At 45.8% G+C, this 15,808-nt stretch overlaps 1 protein-coding gene across 1 annotated transcript in view; it reads left to right on the top strand.

The window, feature by feature from the left end:
- Positions 1-15,808, top strand: part of BICDL2 (BICD family like cargo adaptor 2) — a 90,213-nt gene that overhangs the window by 4,961 nt on the left and 69,444 nt on the right. Inside the window, exon 2 of the mRNA XM_069244328.1 lies at positions 7,980-8,822. Coding sequence (XP_069100429.1) covers positions 8,490-8,822 — 333 coding nt within the window. The 5' untranslated portion in view covers positions 7,980-8,489. The remainder of the gene's footprint in view (positions 1-7,979; positions 8,823-15,808) is intronic.

The following is a 15,808-nucleotide window of genomic DNA, read 5'->3' as shown; positions in this document are numbered from 1 at the left end:
ACTCTTTACATAATTGTAAAGAATTACACAGCATATTTGTTTATTTCATCGTTTTTGTGAATCTGAGTCGTTTTCAACCAGGTAGGAGTTAAATAAGTGATAGCATTTTTTATTTTTACTGATCATCTTTGGCTGATGTTTTTAAGTACATGAATAATTGAGGTTTCCTAGTTTATTTTTCAATGGGTTAACGAGTTATATTTTCTGTGACTATACAATGTTTTTTAAGTGAGCCCAGGAGAACCATTGTTCTATATATTGTTTTTCATTATCCAGGTTCACTGCTGGGTTGTCTGTATTTTACTCTGATGCAGAAACACTGCTTCACAGATGAAATGCATGGCACACTGGCTGAAGCAATGCGCAAATCACAGCAGATGACCACACCACCCCTTCCCCTGGGCCACCATACAGTGCTTAATTTGTAAAGAACAAGTGCCGGGGTCCAAAGTTTCCCTCAGAAGCCCGCGGCAAGCGCTATCAAAGTTCAGGTTGCTGAATGCCAAGGCTGCTTATTCTTCATTCAACCTTATGCCTCTTTTTTCCACCATCAATCACTTCCTGCCTCTTTACCTCACTGTTGCAAGTTCTTTTTCATCCACCGTCTCTCCGCTTCTCACAGTTTTTCCGTATTTCTCTTCCTCCTTTTTTCCATGTTTTGGGTTTTTTTCTCCCTCTTGCTCTGGATCAAGGCCTGTTGAGGAGAAATAAGTGCCGATCCCCAAAAATGTGTTTTGGTGGGCCCCACCGGCTAAAAATAAACACTCCTGCCACATCAGTGACCGTGTCCTGAAGAGCATTCCCATCAACGCTGCCATCTAAGGTGGCAGTTAACTATAAAAATCCTTGCTGAACTCCAGCTATGCCTGTCCTGGCCATACAGTAACACAATGACCATGGTAGACAACCAGCCAACAAATGGTTTCCTCGCACTGATCACACCCAATAATCGCTTCTCAGTTCTGGGGTCACACTGTAGTGCATACATGCTCTACTTCACTCCAAATCCATACTCAGCACACTGCCTTAATCTCTGCTTCAGTTATTCACTTTTTCAATAAAACACTTTGTGCCTAGACGCGCCTCCTGATCATAGGAGTACCTTGAGTACAGAGGTGTATGTATTGTATTGCAGCATTTGTATAGTGCTTCATCCCCCAACGTGGCAGCATCTATACATAAATCGACTGATCGCATATTATCGGTCAAGTTTGGCCATCTCGCTTGTCTTTAGAGCACTGACTGATCAGTGAGCCTGAGTGCTACCCAACTGGCTCCCATGTACAAGGCAAACTCCCCCAGCCCCCTCACAGAGAGAAGAGCCACAGGCCAGCAAGTCAGCTGAGCCCCAAATCACCCATGCCAGAGCAACCCCCTGGCAGACATTAGGAGATGAACCTGGGCAACCGGACCTGATCCTGGCCCCCTTGCACAAGGTCCAGCCCCCCACAATGTCAGGGCAGTGCCATAAAGTACCGTAGAGCCAAGGACAATCGCTGTAGCAGATGTCTCTGACCCTGCCTTACATACAATCCATAGTACTTCTGCCCCTACTTGATCAAAGGTTAAACCGAATGTATCAGGAATTCGCCTTCCAGCTTGTTCCTGTTGCCAAGGTGCCTACCAGATTTATGGCCAAACCTGACCCCTCGCCACAGTAAAATTGACAAAACAGATGCATAGTCGATGGACAAATGAAATGTGATAACTGAAAAACTATTGAACCCTAAATACAATTCACATCATATACATTGAACTTAGGATCGGGGGTGGGTGGATTAAAGATTCTCTCAGGTGCAGCAGGTTGTGGTCAGCAGGGGCACTTTACAAGGCTACGTGGGTGATTACAGTTTGCCCACGGCTTAAATGCCTCTACCTGGGCCGTCCCAGCCGCCCAGGTGACCCCGCTGACCCCCGGCAGCCAATGGGTGCCGAGCGCACCTCACGAGCAAGCGCGCAAAGTTTATAAACAAACGCCAATCGCAAAATGCCGTTGGAGCCCACCTCCCCCCAGGCTGGGCATCGCCCCAGCTATGCCCGAGGCCCGCCATTACGGCTTGCCCATCTCATTCATAAGATTGCGGCGGGTGGATTTTTAGGTGGGACCCGAGTCTTCCACAGAGTTCCACTTCTGTTAAGCAATTTAAACAGAAGTGCCCGCCATGTAAATAGAAGTTCTGCATGCTTTTCGAATGCCCGGTCTACTTTCTGCAAGTGTTTAGCTGTTTTGTGTGGTTTTTCTTATGTGCGATATTACGGGTCACTCTCCACTTCCGGATCTTCTGATCTGAAAGGGTTTCGGCTGGAGAAATGGTGGAGGTTTACAAATTCTAGCAGTAAATGGAATTGAGATCTTACTGGGATCGGAGGGCATACTGCCAACACATCAGTGAGCTGGGAGAGGGCATGTTGTGTGCACCACACCCACACTTTGCTGAACCCCTGTGCAGTGGCATAGCAAGTAATTTGCGCCCCCTAACCCGTGGATTTTAGCACTCGCGAGCGCGCCCCCCCCCCAGATGTTGCGCCCGGTGAGGCCGGACCCCCCTGGACCCCCCACGCTACGCCACTGCCCCTGTGGCACGAGACGTGGGAGATGAGTGATGTGATGGTGAGTGCCAGGGGTGCTGGTGTCCCATGACTTATGTTCTGTGTGTTGGGTGTTGAGCACATCATTATCCAGCCGCACACAGTGAATGGAAGGAGTTGCCGGTGGCATCTCGCTGTATTACAGAGGGGCAGTGACGTGATATGATAGGGATGCCTCAGCTGGCAGGTGACAAAAGACTTTTATTGTGACAGCTGCTAAATCTCATTCGCAGACCACAACCTCCATCTGCGCAATTTAGGGCAAAAGGGCGACACTAATTGGTTCCTCAAATACCCCAACCTTGGTCCCTTTGCCCTTCCGCCGATGCAGGATCTGGGTGTGGATGGAGTCCACGCTCGAGGTCGGTATATAAGGCCTGACGTAGTGTGGTGCTGTGGGGAACAGAACTGGCGATGCCAGCCTTGATGTCTACAGCTCAGGAGCACGGGAGCACTGCACCAGGACTCAGCCCCAAGGTCTGCAAAGCAATGCCACAGGTGTGCACCGATGTCCCGTTGAATCCTCGAGCACGCGCAGCCCGATGCCAAAAGGATGTCAGGACATAACTGCGAGGAAAGGGTATCATAAATGCATGACATCGCTATGCAAACATGCACCTATAATTCTAATTTACATACCTTCCAGTCTATGCAGCCATAATTCAGTGTCCCTGTGCTGTGGCGAGGTTCCCAGGCCAGCTCGCGCTCTCACTGCAATCATGGATATTGCAGATGGCTGTCCGTTTGCATATGGACTGGCACTCATGAAACAAGCACGTCACTGTAGTCCACAGCTGATGTGAGGAGCAATCAGGTGACTGCCAGAAGGTGTAAGTCGCTTGTATTCTACTGGGAACATTGGCACACCCGGGCATGATGTGTCCCCTGGCAGTGCCGATGGCTTGTACATTGATGGAGGGCCACTGATGGGAATTTGAAAGAGGTGTTTAATGGGCCCTGCTGAATATAATGCACTATGTGCAGTCCAGTGCACCAGCGCACCTTCCATTTTGTGCTCCACATTAATCCATTGTGCCACTCTTGGCATTTTTTTTGGCCCTGTGGTTAGGAACGGCTTCTGTATCACTATATTGGACACCAACATATATTTGTGCAAAAATATCTAGGCAAAACATTGCACTCAAAAATATAGCTTTTCGGCCTGTTTGGGGGTATTCTACCACAGTATTGTCAACATTTGTTCTCGAGTACATAATATAATTTTTGGGATATACATACCACATTAAAGTAAACAATATAATGGTGAAGTAAGTAACACACAATAAACCTACAGTAACGCACCTAAAGCTAAATCTAGCCCTCTCCCTTAAACTAGCCCGGACCCTAACCAGGGCCCCGAACCTAACCCAAAGCCTGAACCTAACCCTGGGCCAGAATTTAACTCAAGGCCTGAACCTAACCCTAGGCCTAAGCCTTACTAAGTACTGACTGTAATACGTAGGTAAAGATACTATTACACACGCTAATGTGACTCATCTTTGCTTCACGATTTTGTGCCTAAGATATTTTTGTAGCATGACAGCTTTCTGTGGCTTTTTGGTGGTACAACCTATAATGCATCATATTACAAGACAACTTCCAAATTAAGGCAATAATAACCTTACAATAGAGAAAATATAATCGCTCACTCAGACTAAGACATTGAGAAACAAGCCAATTTCAGACTGGTGGCTTTGAAAGGTCAGCTGGGAAAGGGCATAGTCAACAAGTTGGGCTGGGGCAGAGTCAGCCATATCTCCAAGTGATGTCTCATTATGGCCTATAGTGCAGGCGCAGTGTGACTGTGGGTGCCACATCAGACTGGTGTCTTTAAAGCATGTCAGACACTTCTCTGAAAAGCCAGTAGGGTTGGGGAAGAGTGTGTCACTTGTTAGGCTGCTGTCCGGGACAGTAATTCGCAGAAACCGAGTGCTATAGAGAAGTGACTTCAATGCCTGCATACGTCGGAGTGAGGAGAGGAAGTGAGGATTAGAGGTGTCGTTACTCAATAAACACAGACTGGCTTTTCTGGCTCGACAACGCCAGGCAACGCGTGCAAACAGAGAGGGAAACCAGGACAAAGCCTTGGAAACCAGGGCACTGCTCCTCCGAGGTGTGAGGCGGGGCTGACTGGCCACCCCAGGGAGCCGAGATTGCTCTCCTAGCAGTATAACTCTCGAGATTCTTGGCTCATCGAGTATTGAAAGTAGCCCTGAAGGAACTGCTCACAGTTTTCTTAGTGACGCACACAATAACTGCTACTGTCAAGCCTGCCCTGGTGACGCAGTGGACTTACACATCCACTCCAGTTGTCCTTTTGACCATGGATCCCAAACCAGGTGGGCTTTCACAGCTTTTCATCCTTCCGAGGATAATAAAATGAACCCCCTTGAGTTAGGTAACAGTAAGTATTTGAACAGTGGCGTAACGAAACTGACAGGGGCCCCTGTAAAACATATAGAGCCCCCACCCTACGGATCCACTCAGGCCACGTGCTCTGCTAGGGCCCCCCCTGGAGCTCGCCCCCTCGCACCGCGGGGGCCTATGTTACGCCACTGTATCTGAAACGCTCACGTTCTGTTATGAAGAAATAATATTTTTGAGTACCGTGCCAAGCCCTGAAGTATTGTTAAGCGTCACGTTTTTCTTTAACACTGTCTGTAAAAGCTGTGACATTCTAGCCAATATGGGTGAGTAATCTTAGGCTGTTAAATTGATATTTTAGTCCCATTTAAAGTAGTTCGAGGAATCTTTACTAAACCACGTGAAGATAGTGTGATTCCCTACGACTTATGCAGGGCTTGGTGTGAGGAAATGTCTGTGTGAGTAAAGGTAAAGTACTGCTCTTGGTGGCATGTTAGGGGTTCTTGTTAATCCCTTTGCAGCACACCGTTTGTGTCTTGAGGTCATAGTACAAAGTCCCTCCTTAATTTCTATGAATTTGTGATGGAGGCCGTACAGGTGACGGAACTGGACGTGGCAGTGGTCATCAGAGTGGCCTCACAGGAAAGGTGGTCGCTGCAGCAGCACCCACACAACTTGTGGGGCCCACTGGACCCCAAGGCTTCACCTGCTCCTACTTTCTGGATATCTACCCACTATGACTCTATACAACGATATATCAGGAACTGTAGGGAATAGAGAAATGTTTGTATGTTGCTACAGCCAAAGGAACATGACCCCAGGGGCAGGAGCTACAAGCAAAGACCTCTTCCCTTTCACACACTAAAACACCCGAACGCGCTACCCGAACATGAAGGTAGACAGGGGATCCCAGTTATGGGCGACATTGCAGACCTTTACAGGGGAGAGCCTGTGTGCAATCACTGCAGAAGAATGCAGAAAAAAGGACTGTGTCCACCAACTAGAATTGTTGCTACCACTGACAGTCATCCAGTGACCTGGCGAGAAGGAGTAGCCACCCTGACTCAGGGTGGAGCTAAACGCTGGCGTATCTGCTTCCATCACAGCTCCTCCCTGTTGTCAAGACTCTTAGTGCATTTCTCATCTGCTTGATTCTCATCGTGATGAAGTAACCATGGCTTTGGGTCTGAATAGCTCTCAATTCCCCTCACATTTCTCGTTTGCTTAGCTATGACTAAAGGTTTAGGGTTTGAGTTTGCCCCAACTGCTCTCCCTGCTGCCCCTCATTTCCAGGGTGGATGAACATGGTGGGAGATGGGCTGCCCCCCCCCCCGGTCCTGCTGTCCTTAGAATCCCCACAATGCTTTGATGTGAGCTCTGTCATTCCTACTTTTCCTCTTCACCTGCACTGAGTTCATGTCCTTCAGTCCAAACATTTCACCTCAAATAATTGCAAAGCTGCTGGGTGATGGGGTGATTCATAGGTTTTCTAACGCACGTTCTAAAACACCTTTCTCTGACATCAGCAAATCAAGGCCCTTCATCACCTAGGTTTGTCAGGCCACTTTTCCAGCAAACTAGGCCAACAGGGTAATCCTAGGTTACAAGTATTGTTTGTTGTCAGTGAAAACTCTGGAAACAGATGCGTTTTCAAGCTCACTGAAGGGCCAAGAACCTCCTTGACTGTCACAGGAAAGTGAGGGGGAGCAGTCGAGGCCTATTCATGAATGGAGAGCCATGTAGATTTAGAGTCTCAGGTACAAATGACACATGAATTGTGCACAGTCATTTGAATCTTCAAGCCTTCCTCACATACAGTACCTACTCAAGGCAACCAGCAGCAGTTCAAGCTTCCGTAATCCACACAGAACAGCTTAGGCAAAAGTGCAAGCTTCACTCATGCAGGATTGGTGCACCATGAATATGTGTGCAAGCTTCCCTCACACACAGAGAAGTTAATTTAACAGTTGGAGTAGCGCACGCTTCAATCAGATGACACTGCACACACAGTAGTAGTACAGTTTTGCTGGTTTTCCTTACATGTTAAACATGTCCAGCATTTGAAGCAACAATGTAAGCTTCTGTTGCACACAGAATAGATGCAGGACACGCAACAGAAGTGCAGGCGACTATCAGACACCGATTAGGTATAGCATGAAAAGTAGTACCACAAGCTTCCCACACATCAGTGGTTAATTTGTGCTTGTTGTTTATGGTGCGGAGCACCAGCACTTATTTTTGAGGGCTGGGGCTTAATTTTCAGCATTAGGCATTTATTGCAAGCAACAGACACATATGGGAAAGACGGAGGAAGAGAAAAATGAAAACGTGTCACAAAAGGAGAAAGCAGAAAGCTGCAAGAGTGTCCTGAGGGGGCAGGGAGTGGCTGCAAATGGATCAAAGAGGCCTGAGATGGCTTCAGGATTACGCTGCCTCAGTATTCTGTGTTCGCAGTAGTCATGTATTTAAGAGGGCTTTGGGCAGCGGCACATTTTTATTTACAAATTAAGCACTGCCACACGCACAACTGATATGGCAAGGAATGTTATAACAATTGGTGCTATGATTTGGGCAGGGAGGCACCTCCGGACTGCATGGGTGTTGCTGCCTTGAGACTCCTTGGGGTGCTGTAGCACACCCAGTGGCCGTGGCGTGCTCACTTATAGTCGAGGTTGTAATTCAGGCCACATGTGTAGGGTGGTACGGCTATCCTTGTCTCGTTCTTGAAGTATTTACTTTGAAGACTTCCATTTATCTTTAATTAATGTTGAGGTAGAATGGCCAGAAGTGTAATTAGTCGTACAAGATTATGTTTTGAGTAAAGTGTCTGTTTCTTCATTTAAAGTTTCCTGACCAGGGGACATTCTTGCAGTGAGCTATATTTTCATGGCGGGGTGGCAGATTAAGCTAGAGACCTGTACTAGGTAGGCATCTGTTGTAGATCATGGCTGAGACTCAGGTCACATTCAGGAGCGATTCAGGAGAAATAAATGAGGACCCACTGACTATTTCCTCTGTCTCTGCAGATCAGCTGAGGGCAGAATGGATCTGTAGATGGAATGGAGCCCGGCATTAACAGTCGAGAAGAGGACCTGCAGTCATCCCAAACAAAAAAAGCACTGGCACTTCGGAATAGAAAGTTTAAGTAAACCACTGGAGTAAACAATTGCATTAGAATCCACTGTTGGATTTAAATGCTGCATTTTAACATTGGGTTGCATCCTTGGATGAAGTCGCTAGCTGATATTGTTGGAGAAGAACACTGACCTAGAATATTGGCGTAGAACATTGCTTGGTGACTTCAGTTGGTTACGAACACTGAATGGGTATGTTGGATGGTACAATGGTCTATGGAATTTCGAGTTGAACACTGAAGTAGAACATTGGATTATAACTTTGGGTTGGAGTAGAACGTTGAATGAGAACATTGTAGTAGGGCATTGCGCAAGACCATTAGCTAAGAGCATTGGATGAGAGCACTAGAGTAATAGCTCTGCACCTAGTGGATTATCATGGTTGATCTGTGACGAGGGATCATGACTTCCATGAAGACGGACTTCCCAACATCCAGAGATCTGAATCTCTTTGCTAAAAGTCGGAGGGAAAAGTTCCGTAGGGCTGGGATGATTTCTCCGAGTATGGAGGAGCACTTCTATCCATTCATCCTAGAGCGGCAGGACTCCTACACTGGAGGGGATCTGGTGGGCACCGTCATGGAGGAAGAGGAGGAAGACCCCGTTCTGCTGCTTCAAAGGAAGGAGAAGGATCTTCTGCTAGCTGCCGAGCTCGGCAAAGCTCTTCTAGAACGTAACGAGGAGCTGGGCCGCCGCAACGAGAGTCTCCTGGCTGAATTCACTGACAAGATGGAGGTAAGCTTTCTGCATTCTCTTTTAAAAAAAAAATATTTTTGTATTAGAATTTTCAAGAAATGAGAACCGTACAATAAGGTAACATTATGTAAAAAGTTGCATATCAGAATATTGTGGGCAGAAATATTAATATGTAAAATGTCTGTGTCCTAAATATCGAGTACCAAATATAGTGAAGGTAAGTATGCATAGCCAAGTATAGACTTACTATTTCCAACTCCACTTCTGTCTGGCGTGCATCTTAACTATATGTATATGTATATTGTCAAGGTACCCAGAGGTGGAAATCCGTTTAGAAAACTTTTACTTGGCTACATATATTTGCCTTGAATTTATTTTTTGTGGTCAATATTTAGTCGTATATCAGTGTTTTGTCCATGATATTCTAGTAGTATGCCACATAGAAGTTGTGTAAAATAATTGTAAAAAATATTAGTCATGAAGAATATTACGATCAATCAACGTAATCCCTCTAGGTCTCCACATCATCCCAATATCTAAATAAATACTAAAACCACTTCATCAAGTAACAGTACCGTCCACAATAGGGACAAGGAAGGTGAAAGAAGAAGGCAAAAAGGAGAGAGGGAAAATAAGTAATAAATACATAATATCAGTCCCCGTGAAAAAGCACGTAGCAAGAAAAAACAGATCACTTAAGTGCTCATTAATTTCACAGTTAATTTTTTGATATATCTTTCTTTACCCGATATTAAAACTGGAAGTCCCTTGGAGAACAGGAAAGAGGATCAGGACCTCTGTGGATGGAGGGCTCATATCTCCCTATTTGGGGATGGGTGAAGTGATTCATCGTCATACTTTTCCACGCCTCTCAGTGAAGGAGGAAAAAAAACAGGTGGTTGCTGAAGTTGTTATTATATTTACTCTAGCACATAAACTCCTAAATAACTTCCATAACGTATGAGATTTGAAGATAGCCTTCGCGTAGAGAGAATTGAGCTAGGCTTAACATGTACTCCTCAGAAGGTCTGCTGACAGGGCGTAGTTTCCATGAAAGCAGCAGGTGCCTGAGGGACCCACTTTACGCTGATTATTGCTACATTTCATAGTTCAGACAGCAGCCGGGGGGCCCAATTCCTAGCTTGCACTAGTGCCCATTACACACTGGCTACACTACTGTCTCCTGAGATAATCCTAAAAACCTTGACGTCTCCTTTTGGTAGCACACAAATGATGAAGCGCTCCTTCTAGGACTATGTGCAGGAATATTTAAAGACAGTAGGGAAATTAACAATGTATTCTTGGTCCAAATTAAAACAAAGCAACGTTCCAGCACAACTAACCCTAACCTAACCAGAACATACAGGGACACCTGAGACTTAATAAAGCATATGCTTATTTCCATGCTCCACTCTTGCAGTCTCTCACGGCATAGGCTTCCAAACTAATTAAAAAGCTTGAAACTTTTGTTTGAGAAGCTTGTAGTTGCATGCATTAGCATACAATTTCAGTGACATTGTGTATGCACAGCTCTCTCGTTGTCCGTGACCCAGAAGCATTTATCTGCCACCTGGTTGTCATCAAGCCCCTTCCTCTGCCTGGTATCCCATTAGGCCTCAGTAGGATAGATCGTGTCCCTTGCTTCCGGTATCCCATTAGGCCTCAGTAGGATAGATCGTGTCCCTTGCTTCCGGTTCAGCAGATTTCCTTTATTTGAGGGTGGCCCCTGAGCCAAAACTCCTCTTCTCCAGAAGATCATGGAAGAGTACTGGTCGCATTGTTTGTGCATTTGGGCCATCTGGCTGTGAGTGGACAACTTCCCCACACCCTGAGCAACAAAACTAAAATATACCATGATAGAAGACCTAATGCACATTGGCATCTCCTACAACTCCACGGGGTAAGTGGCCTATAATTTAACTATGGATGATCACGTCCCCACTACCACCACCCCTAAATCTAGAATAAAGTCATGTACTAACACAATCAAATAGTGTGTATAACAGTGTCCAAACCGTCATCAAATACATGGACAGCATTGTGGTGAAACTGTGCATGCAGATAACCGCTCAGCAGTTCATGGCGGATACTGTACAGTTTGTTTATCTGTGTCATACTCTAGTGTTCCTGTGGTGTTGGTGCATAGAATTGTTTGGACCAGCTGATTCGACCCCCTCCGCCAAGGATTTCGAGAGAGTTATTTCTCAAATACCTGCTATTGTATTTTGGATGGTGGCAGTCAGCCAGGTGGCCGCCCCCATAGAGAGTTCTACCACAACCGCCAAAGTGTGCAATACCACTCCCAATATGTGAAATTAGATCACCTGGGTAGAAGAGTTTGCAACTGCTGAAGCTGCAGCCCACTGGCTGTGTGCCAGTGACACAAAACAATAATGACCAGGGGATCGTGCAACCTCTTTGATGCTTGCACCACAAACGAAACGAGAACCCACGGACTCAAGAGGCACAGGAGGCTGGAGACACAAGAGACTGACTTTAAGGTCAACGCATGGTGGAACAAACTACCATAAAGCAGTTCAACCCCCACTCTCTTTGCCCAACGGAGGAAGGTGGACCCCCACTCTCTTGCCTCCTTAAGACACAATTTGAAAGACAAGTGAGGTGGAACCTTACATGTAGTCGACAACAGGAGAGGCAAAGAGGACAAGGACATATTAATGCTTCCCTTCCACATGGAGGCTTCCTAAGTGCCCCTTTAATCCAGGTGGTAATACTTCCGGACCTGCGGGTACGGCTGCCCACAGGACTTGTTCAAACACAGTCTTGGATTTTACTGCAGCTATGCGTATTGAGAACACTCTACTGGGCTCTCCCTGGCTATGGCTGTGGCCTACGATTGTGTCACCTGCATTGAGGATACAGGAATGCACACTCTTCCTAACCTAAGTGAATAATCTTTAACCTTTGCTGTTGACTCAGTAGTCGATATTCTAGATTCAATATTTTTTGTAGACTGATATAGAAAACCTGATATTTAGGCTTACATCCACGACATCCTTGATCCTGCATAATCAGGCTTTCCTTGAGGCCATTGGGCAGAATCAGCATTTGGTGAACACCATCTGGCTCAACTACATATTGCGGCTTCCAATCCCTTTCAGTATTACCTCATTGGTTTGTCACATTCAATGCAATGACCATTCTACCCTTCTAAGCGGAATGAACAGCATTTCTGGTGCTTGAGGGACCAATTCTTGGTGGTTAACATCTGTTATTTACAGAACAACTTCTCTAGGGTGCGGTTAGGGCGTCATAATTCTGGGGTCTTTATTCTGATGCCACGAGGATGGAATGTGGAGAGCCTTACCTGATCCCTGCTTTCCCTTTGCTTTTTTAACATCCATGTAAGCCCACCACTACAAAATTATAAGGTGAAGAAACTGTGAACCCCAGGCCTAAGTAGACAACACCCAAATTTTGCCGGAGTCAATGGATGTAGCTCCTAAGATGACAGCTTAATAGGATAAATTAAAGAATGCAAGAACCCAATGAATGAACGAACGTTGCCTCCAGTAGAAGGGAGACAATATGCATTCGGTATAATTTGGAGGGAAATACAACTACAAAATACACACTTATGTGTCTTCTGCCTAGATTGTTTGGACATCTATGTGAAATTTGAGATGTAGGGCTTATTATATGGTAGACTGATAATAGCATTCCTGGCCACTCAAGTCACCAAAAGTATATTATTTCATCTGCTGAAGAAAACTATTCACCTTATACCAGGACACCCCAGTCACATTGTGATGATGACCTGGTAGTTAAGGTTAATTTATGAAGTCGTGCATCAGGTAATACGAGATATTGTCAAGTGAGTTTTCTCTTATTGGTCAAGGTGAGATGTGGTCTTATGAATTACATATTGGGTGTAGAACAGTACACTCTATCCCTGTTTTCATCTTGACGAAAAGTTATGGGATCTTGAAAGAGTAATTTCTTCACCATGTCTTTCGTTCAGCAGGCCCATGTGTATTGACTCAATAGGGGAAATCTGTGTGTGCATAAAAAGTTTCACAGTCACTCGCTGTACGACTGGCTGTGATCCTCATTCTGTAATCCAGGTAAACATTTCTGATTCCCAAAAGAGTGTGACAGAAGACACCAGTGTCTTATCCTTCGGCATACTTCAGAAAGAGTGGACTTAGAGTCGTGGCACTGAGCCCAAGCTCACATAGGCTCACAACGGGCCAGCCGCACCCAGTGCCCTCTTGGCGATCGGCAAAGGTTACAGTCTATGTTGTTCTTGGCAACTTGAGTGTGTGATTTAGCTGAATCTACAGAGCCAGCGTAACAGCTGGTTTAATGGTATTGGCATAAATAAGCAAAAGCAAGTCAGAAAGGCGAGAAGAGGAGTAGATAGGTCCGCTATGGCAAGCAAGGTCGCTTTCATTTATAGTCCTTTGGCCAGACATGTCATACTCCTCCGGCATCGTGTCACAGCAGAGGAAACTACTTTCTGGGAGTAGGAGGGATAGCAGGAACTGTGAATGACCCAGGACTGACACTAATCTGGAGAAGACTCTTATTTTCCCTTGAAGAAAGAAATAAGGTCTTCTGGCCATGTGCTGTTAATTGGTGATGAAGAGGAACTCCTCCTAAAAAGAGGAGAGGCTTCCTTCCTCTCTGCTGAGGGTTGTTGGGGGTGAGAAAAGATTTCAGAAATACTCGTCATAGTCTCCTGCTGGCTGATCGTCAGGCCACTTATGGAGGGGAGGTCGCTATTCTTTCCTCCTCAGCCTCAACAATGGCTGTGTCTTCAGGGTGGAGGTCCTAAGGGTCGCTCATGCAGCAGTCGCATGAAGGAGGATTGGCAGGTGGGTGGTATCCCAGACTACAGAATGGGTTGAGGCAATGCCCACCATACAGGGCAGGTTCCACCTCGGTCCCTGTGGCTGTCCTCGCATGGGGTTTCCACCCAAGGAGGAAGGGGAGCATCTCATGTCTACACCTTCAATTTTGACCTCAATGAGTATTTCCGTTTCTGATTCCCCAGGTAATTCCCCGCCTTTGCCTGGTGTTTCACCTGGAGGTTTACACTGTTTTGAGTAGCTGATAATCCAGGGTGAACAGAACAGATTTGCTGTGTTTCCCGGACCTTGCACGTTAATTGCTGTTATTGGTTCCATCAAATTGAAAGGGATTTCATACTCGAGACCATGAGAAGACAAGGAGAGTGATACACCAGATTATGGTCTCCAATAGCTCATCACTGAGACGTCAGGTGAGCAGGAGACAAGGAGAGCAGCATAGGAAGGAGACAGAGGAGGTCAAAAGACAAGTGCGCGATCGACAAGCTACAACGCAATGCCATTCCCACCCTAAAACTCTGAGTAAGGTCTGGGAACTTCCAAACCATCCACTCCCTTCACAGCTTTCATATCTTTTAACCTCCTGATGGTATAGATGGTCAGCATTTCCATTGTCCCATCCATCCACGTGCCGCCAAGGCCAATAAAATGAGTACCAGAGAGTTGAGCATCGGTAAGCATCTGTTATTCAGCGCCAGGACGCCCCAAGGAGTGGACATGTGCATTACAAACACCTGTTACATTACAAAAAGTTTGAGGTTATGAGCCACCAGGAAATATTTGTAAGCAAACTCTCAGTGCTTCGTTATTAAAAGAGTCGAAGCACTAACGTGAGCTATCAGAAATGGCACAATATGGTCCACCCTATTTCCTCGAGCAGGGGAGGCTAAACCTTTATAATAAGATAAGTATCTCTATAATAGTTTGATCCTTCACTTGCCTGGGGGTCCACGGGGCGTGGAAGGCGTCATTCTGCTGACTCATTCTGCCCTCAAGAAAGCAAGGATAAATTCTCAGCTCAGAGTTGGATAATTATTGTTCTTTTGAAGTGAAGGACCTCAGCTCCACATTGCAGTGTCTGTGTTTTCTTTCACACACCCTGTGAGGCCATCCCTCAATCTTAAGAAAGAAGATTCTTCTTTCAGCCAAACGAAAGGTGACATTCCCCTCAGCCCTAGAGTGCATAACACCAAACTGGTGTGAATATGTGTCACATTCAGCGTTGGAGGCCTAGCTTCAGGGTTTTGTATTCTGTTTTCATTTGCCCTGGTGTCAATGGATCTCTCTCTCATAGCATCACACGATTTCTCTTGCAAGGTTCCACCCTACGTTCAGTCTTTGAGAAGGAAGGCTGTCATCCATTTGAATTAAGCAGAGAGATACTGGGTGTGCATTTCAGATACACAGGGGTATGCACACAATATTTTACTTACGGGCCTCGCTATGAGGTACATTATAATTTTGATGGCACCATTAGCAGCATTGAACGGCCCCATCCGAATTATGAGATCCACTGGAAGACTGCTGATTTGCTTCACCTGGGTTTTGGCTGCTATTTGCAAGCCCCTCCCCCCCCCCCCCCCCCCCCCCCCCCCAAATCTTCAAGTGAACCGCTGGGGCAAAATCAGGAGGTACCGAGAAAATGGATCTGGGATTACTGATTACCCTATAAATTCCCAATTCTGAGGGAACCTTCAGAGTTCAACTTGTATCCTCAGGGTAACTCAGTACGCCCACTCCCTTCCCTCATCCCACTGGAATTACTGGTACTCTCCGGTTCAATTTCTCTGGGGATGCAGTTACTGGGAGAAATAATGGGGCCACAATGCAGAAACATTTGAAAAGATCTGACATTGCTGCTTTTACATAGGGTTATTAAAATCCCAAATAGTATGTGTGAATGTTAAACCACTGTAATAACATGGGGTACATTTACCATACTCCCGCCAGAATAGTTTAATGTAGCTTATGTGAGGTGCAAAAATAAAAAAGCATGTCAACAAAGTTTTTTGCGAAAACAGACTGCTTATCTGATGTGGTGTACCTTTCTTTCACAATGACGGAAAATTTGCTGTAATTTAAACACTTTGAAAGATACAAAAAAGTGATCACTGTACCAAAGGACTCAAGCTATATGTCATGGATGAGATCTGAGTAGGTGGAAACCAGTCTGGGGTTGCTTGAAATCCCTTC

This window comes from Pleurodeles waltl, chromosome 7 (assembly GCF_031143425.1).
Source record: "Pleurodeles waltl isolate 20211129_DDA chromosome 7, aPleWal1.hap1.20221129, whole genome shotgun sequence".
NCBI lineage: Eukaryota > Metazoa > Chordata > Amphibia > Caudata > Salamandridae > Pleurodeles > Pleurodeles waltl.
Note: the sequence above shows the minus strand (reverse complement) of the source record. Positions and strands in the feature narration are given on the sequence as shown.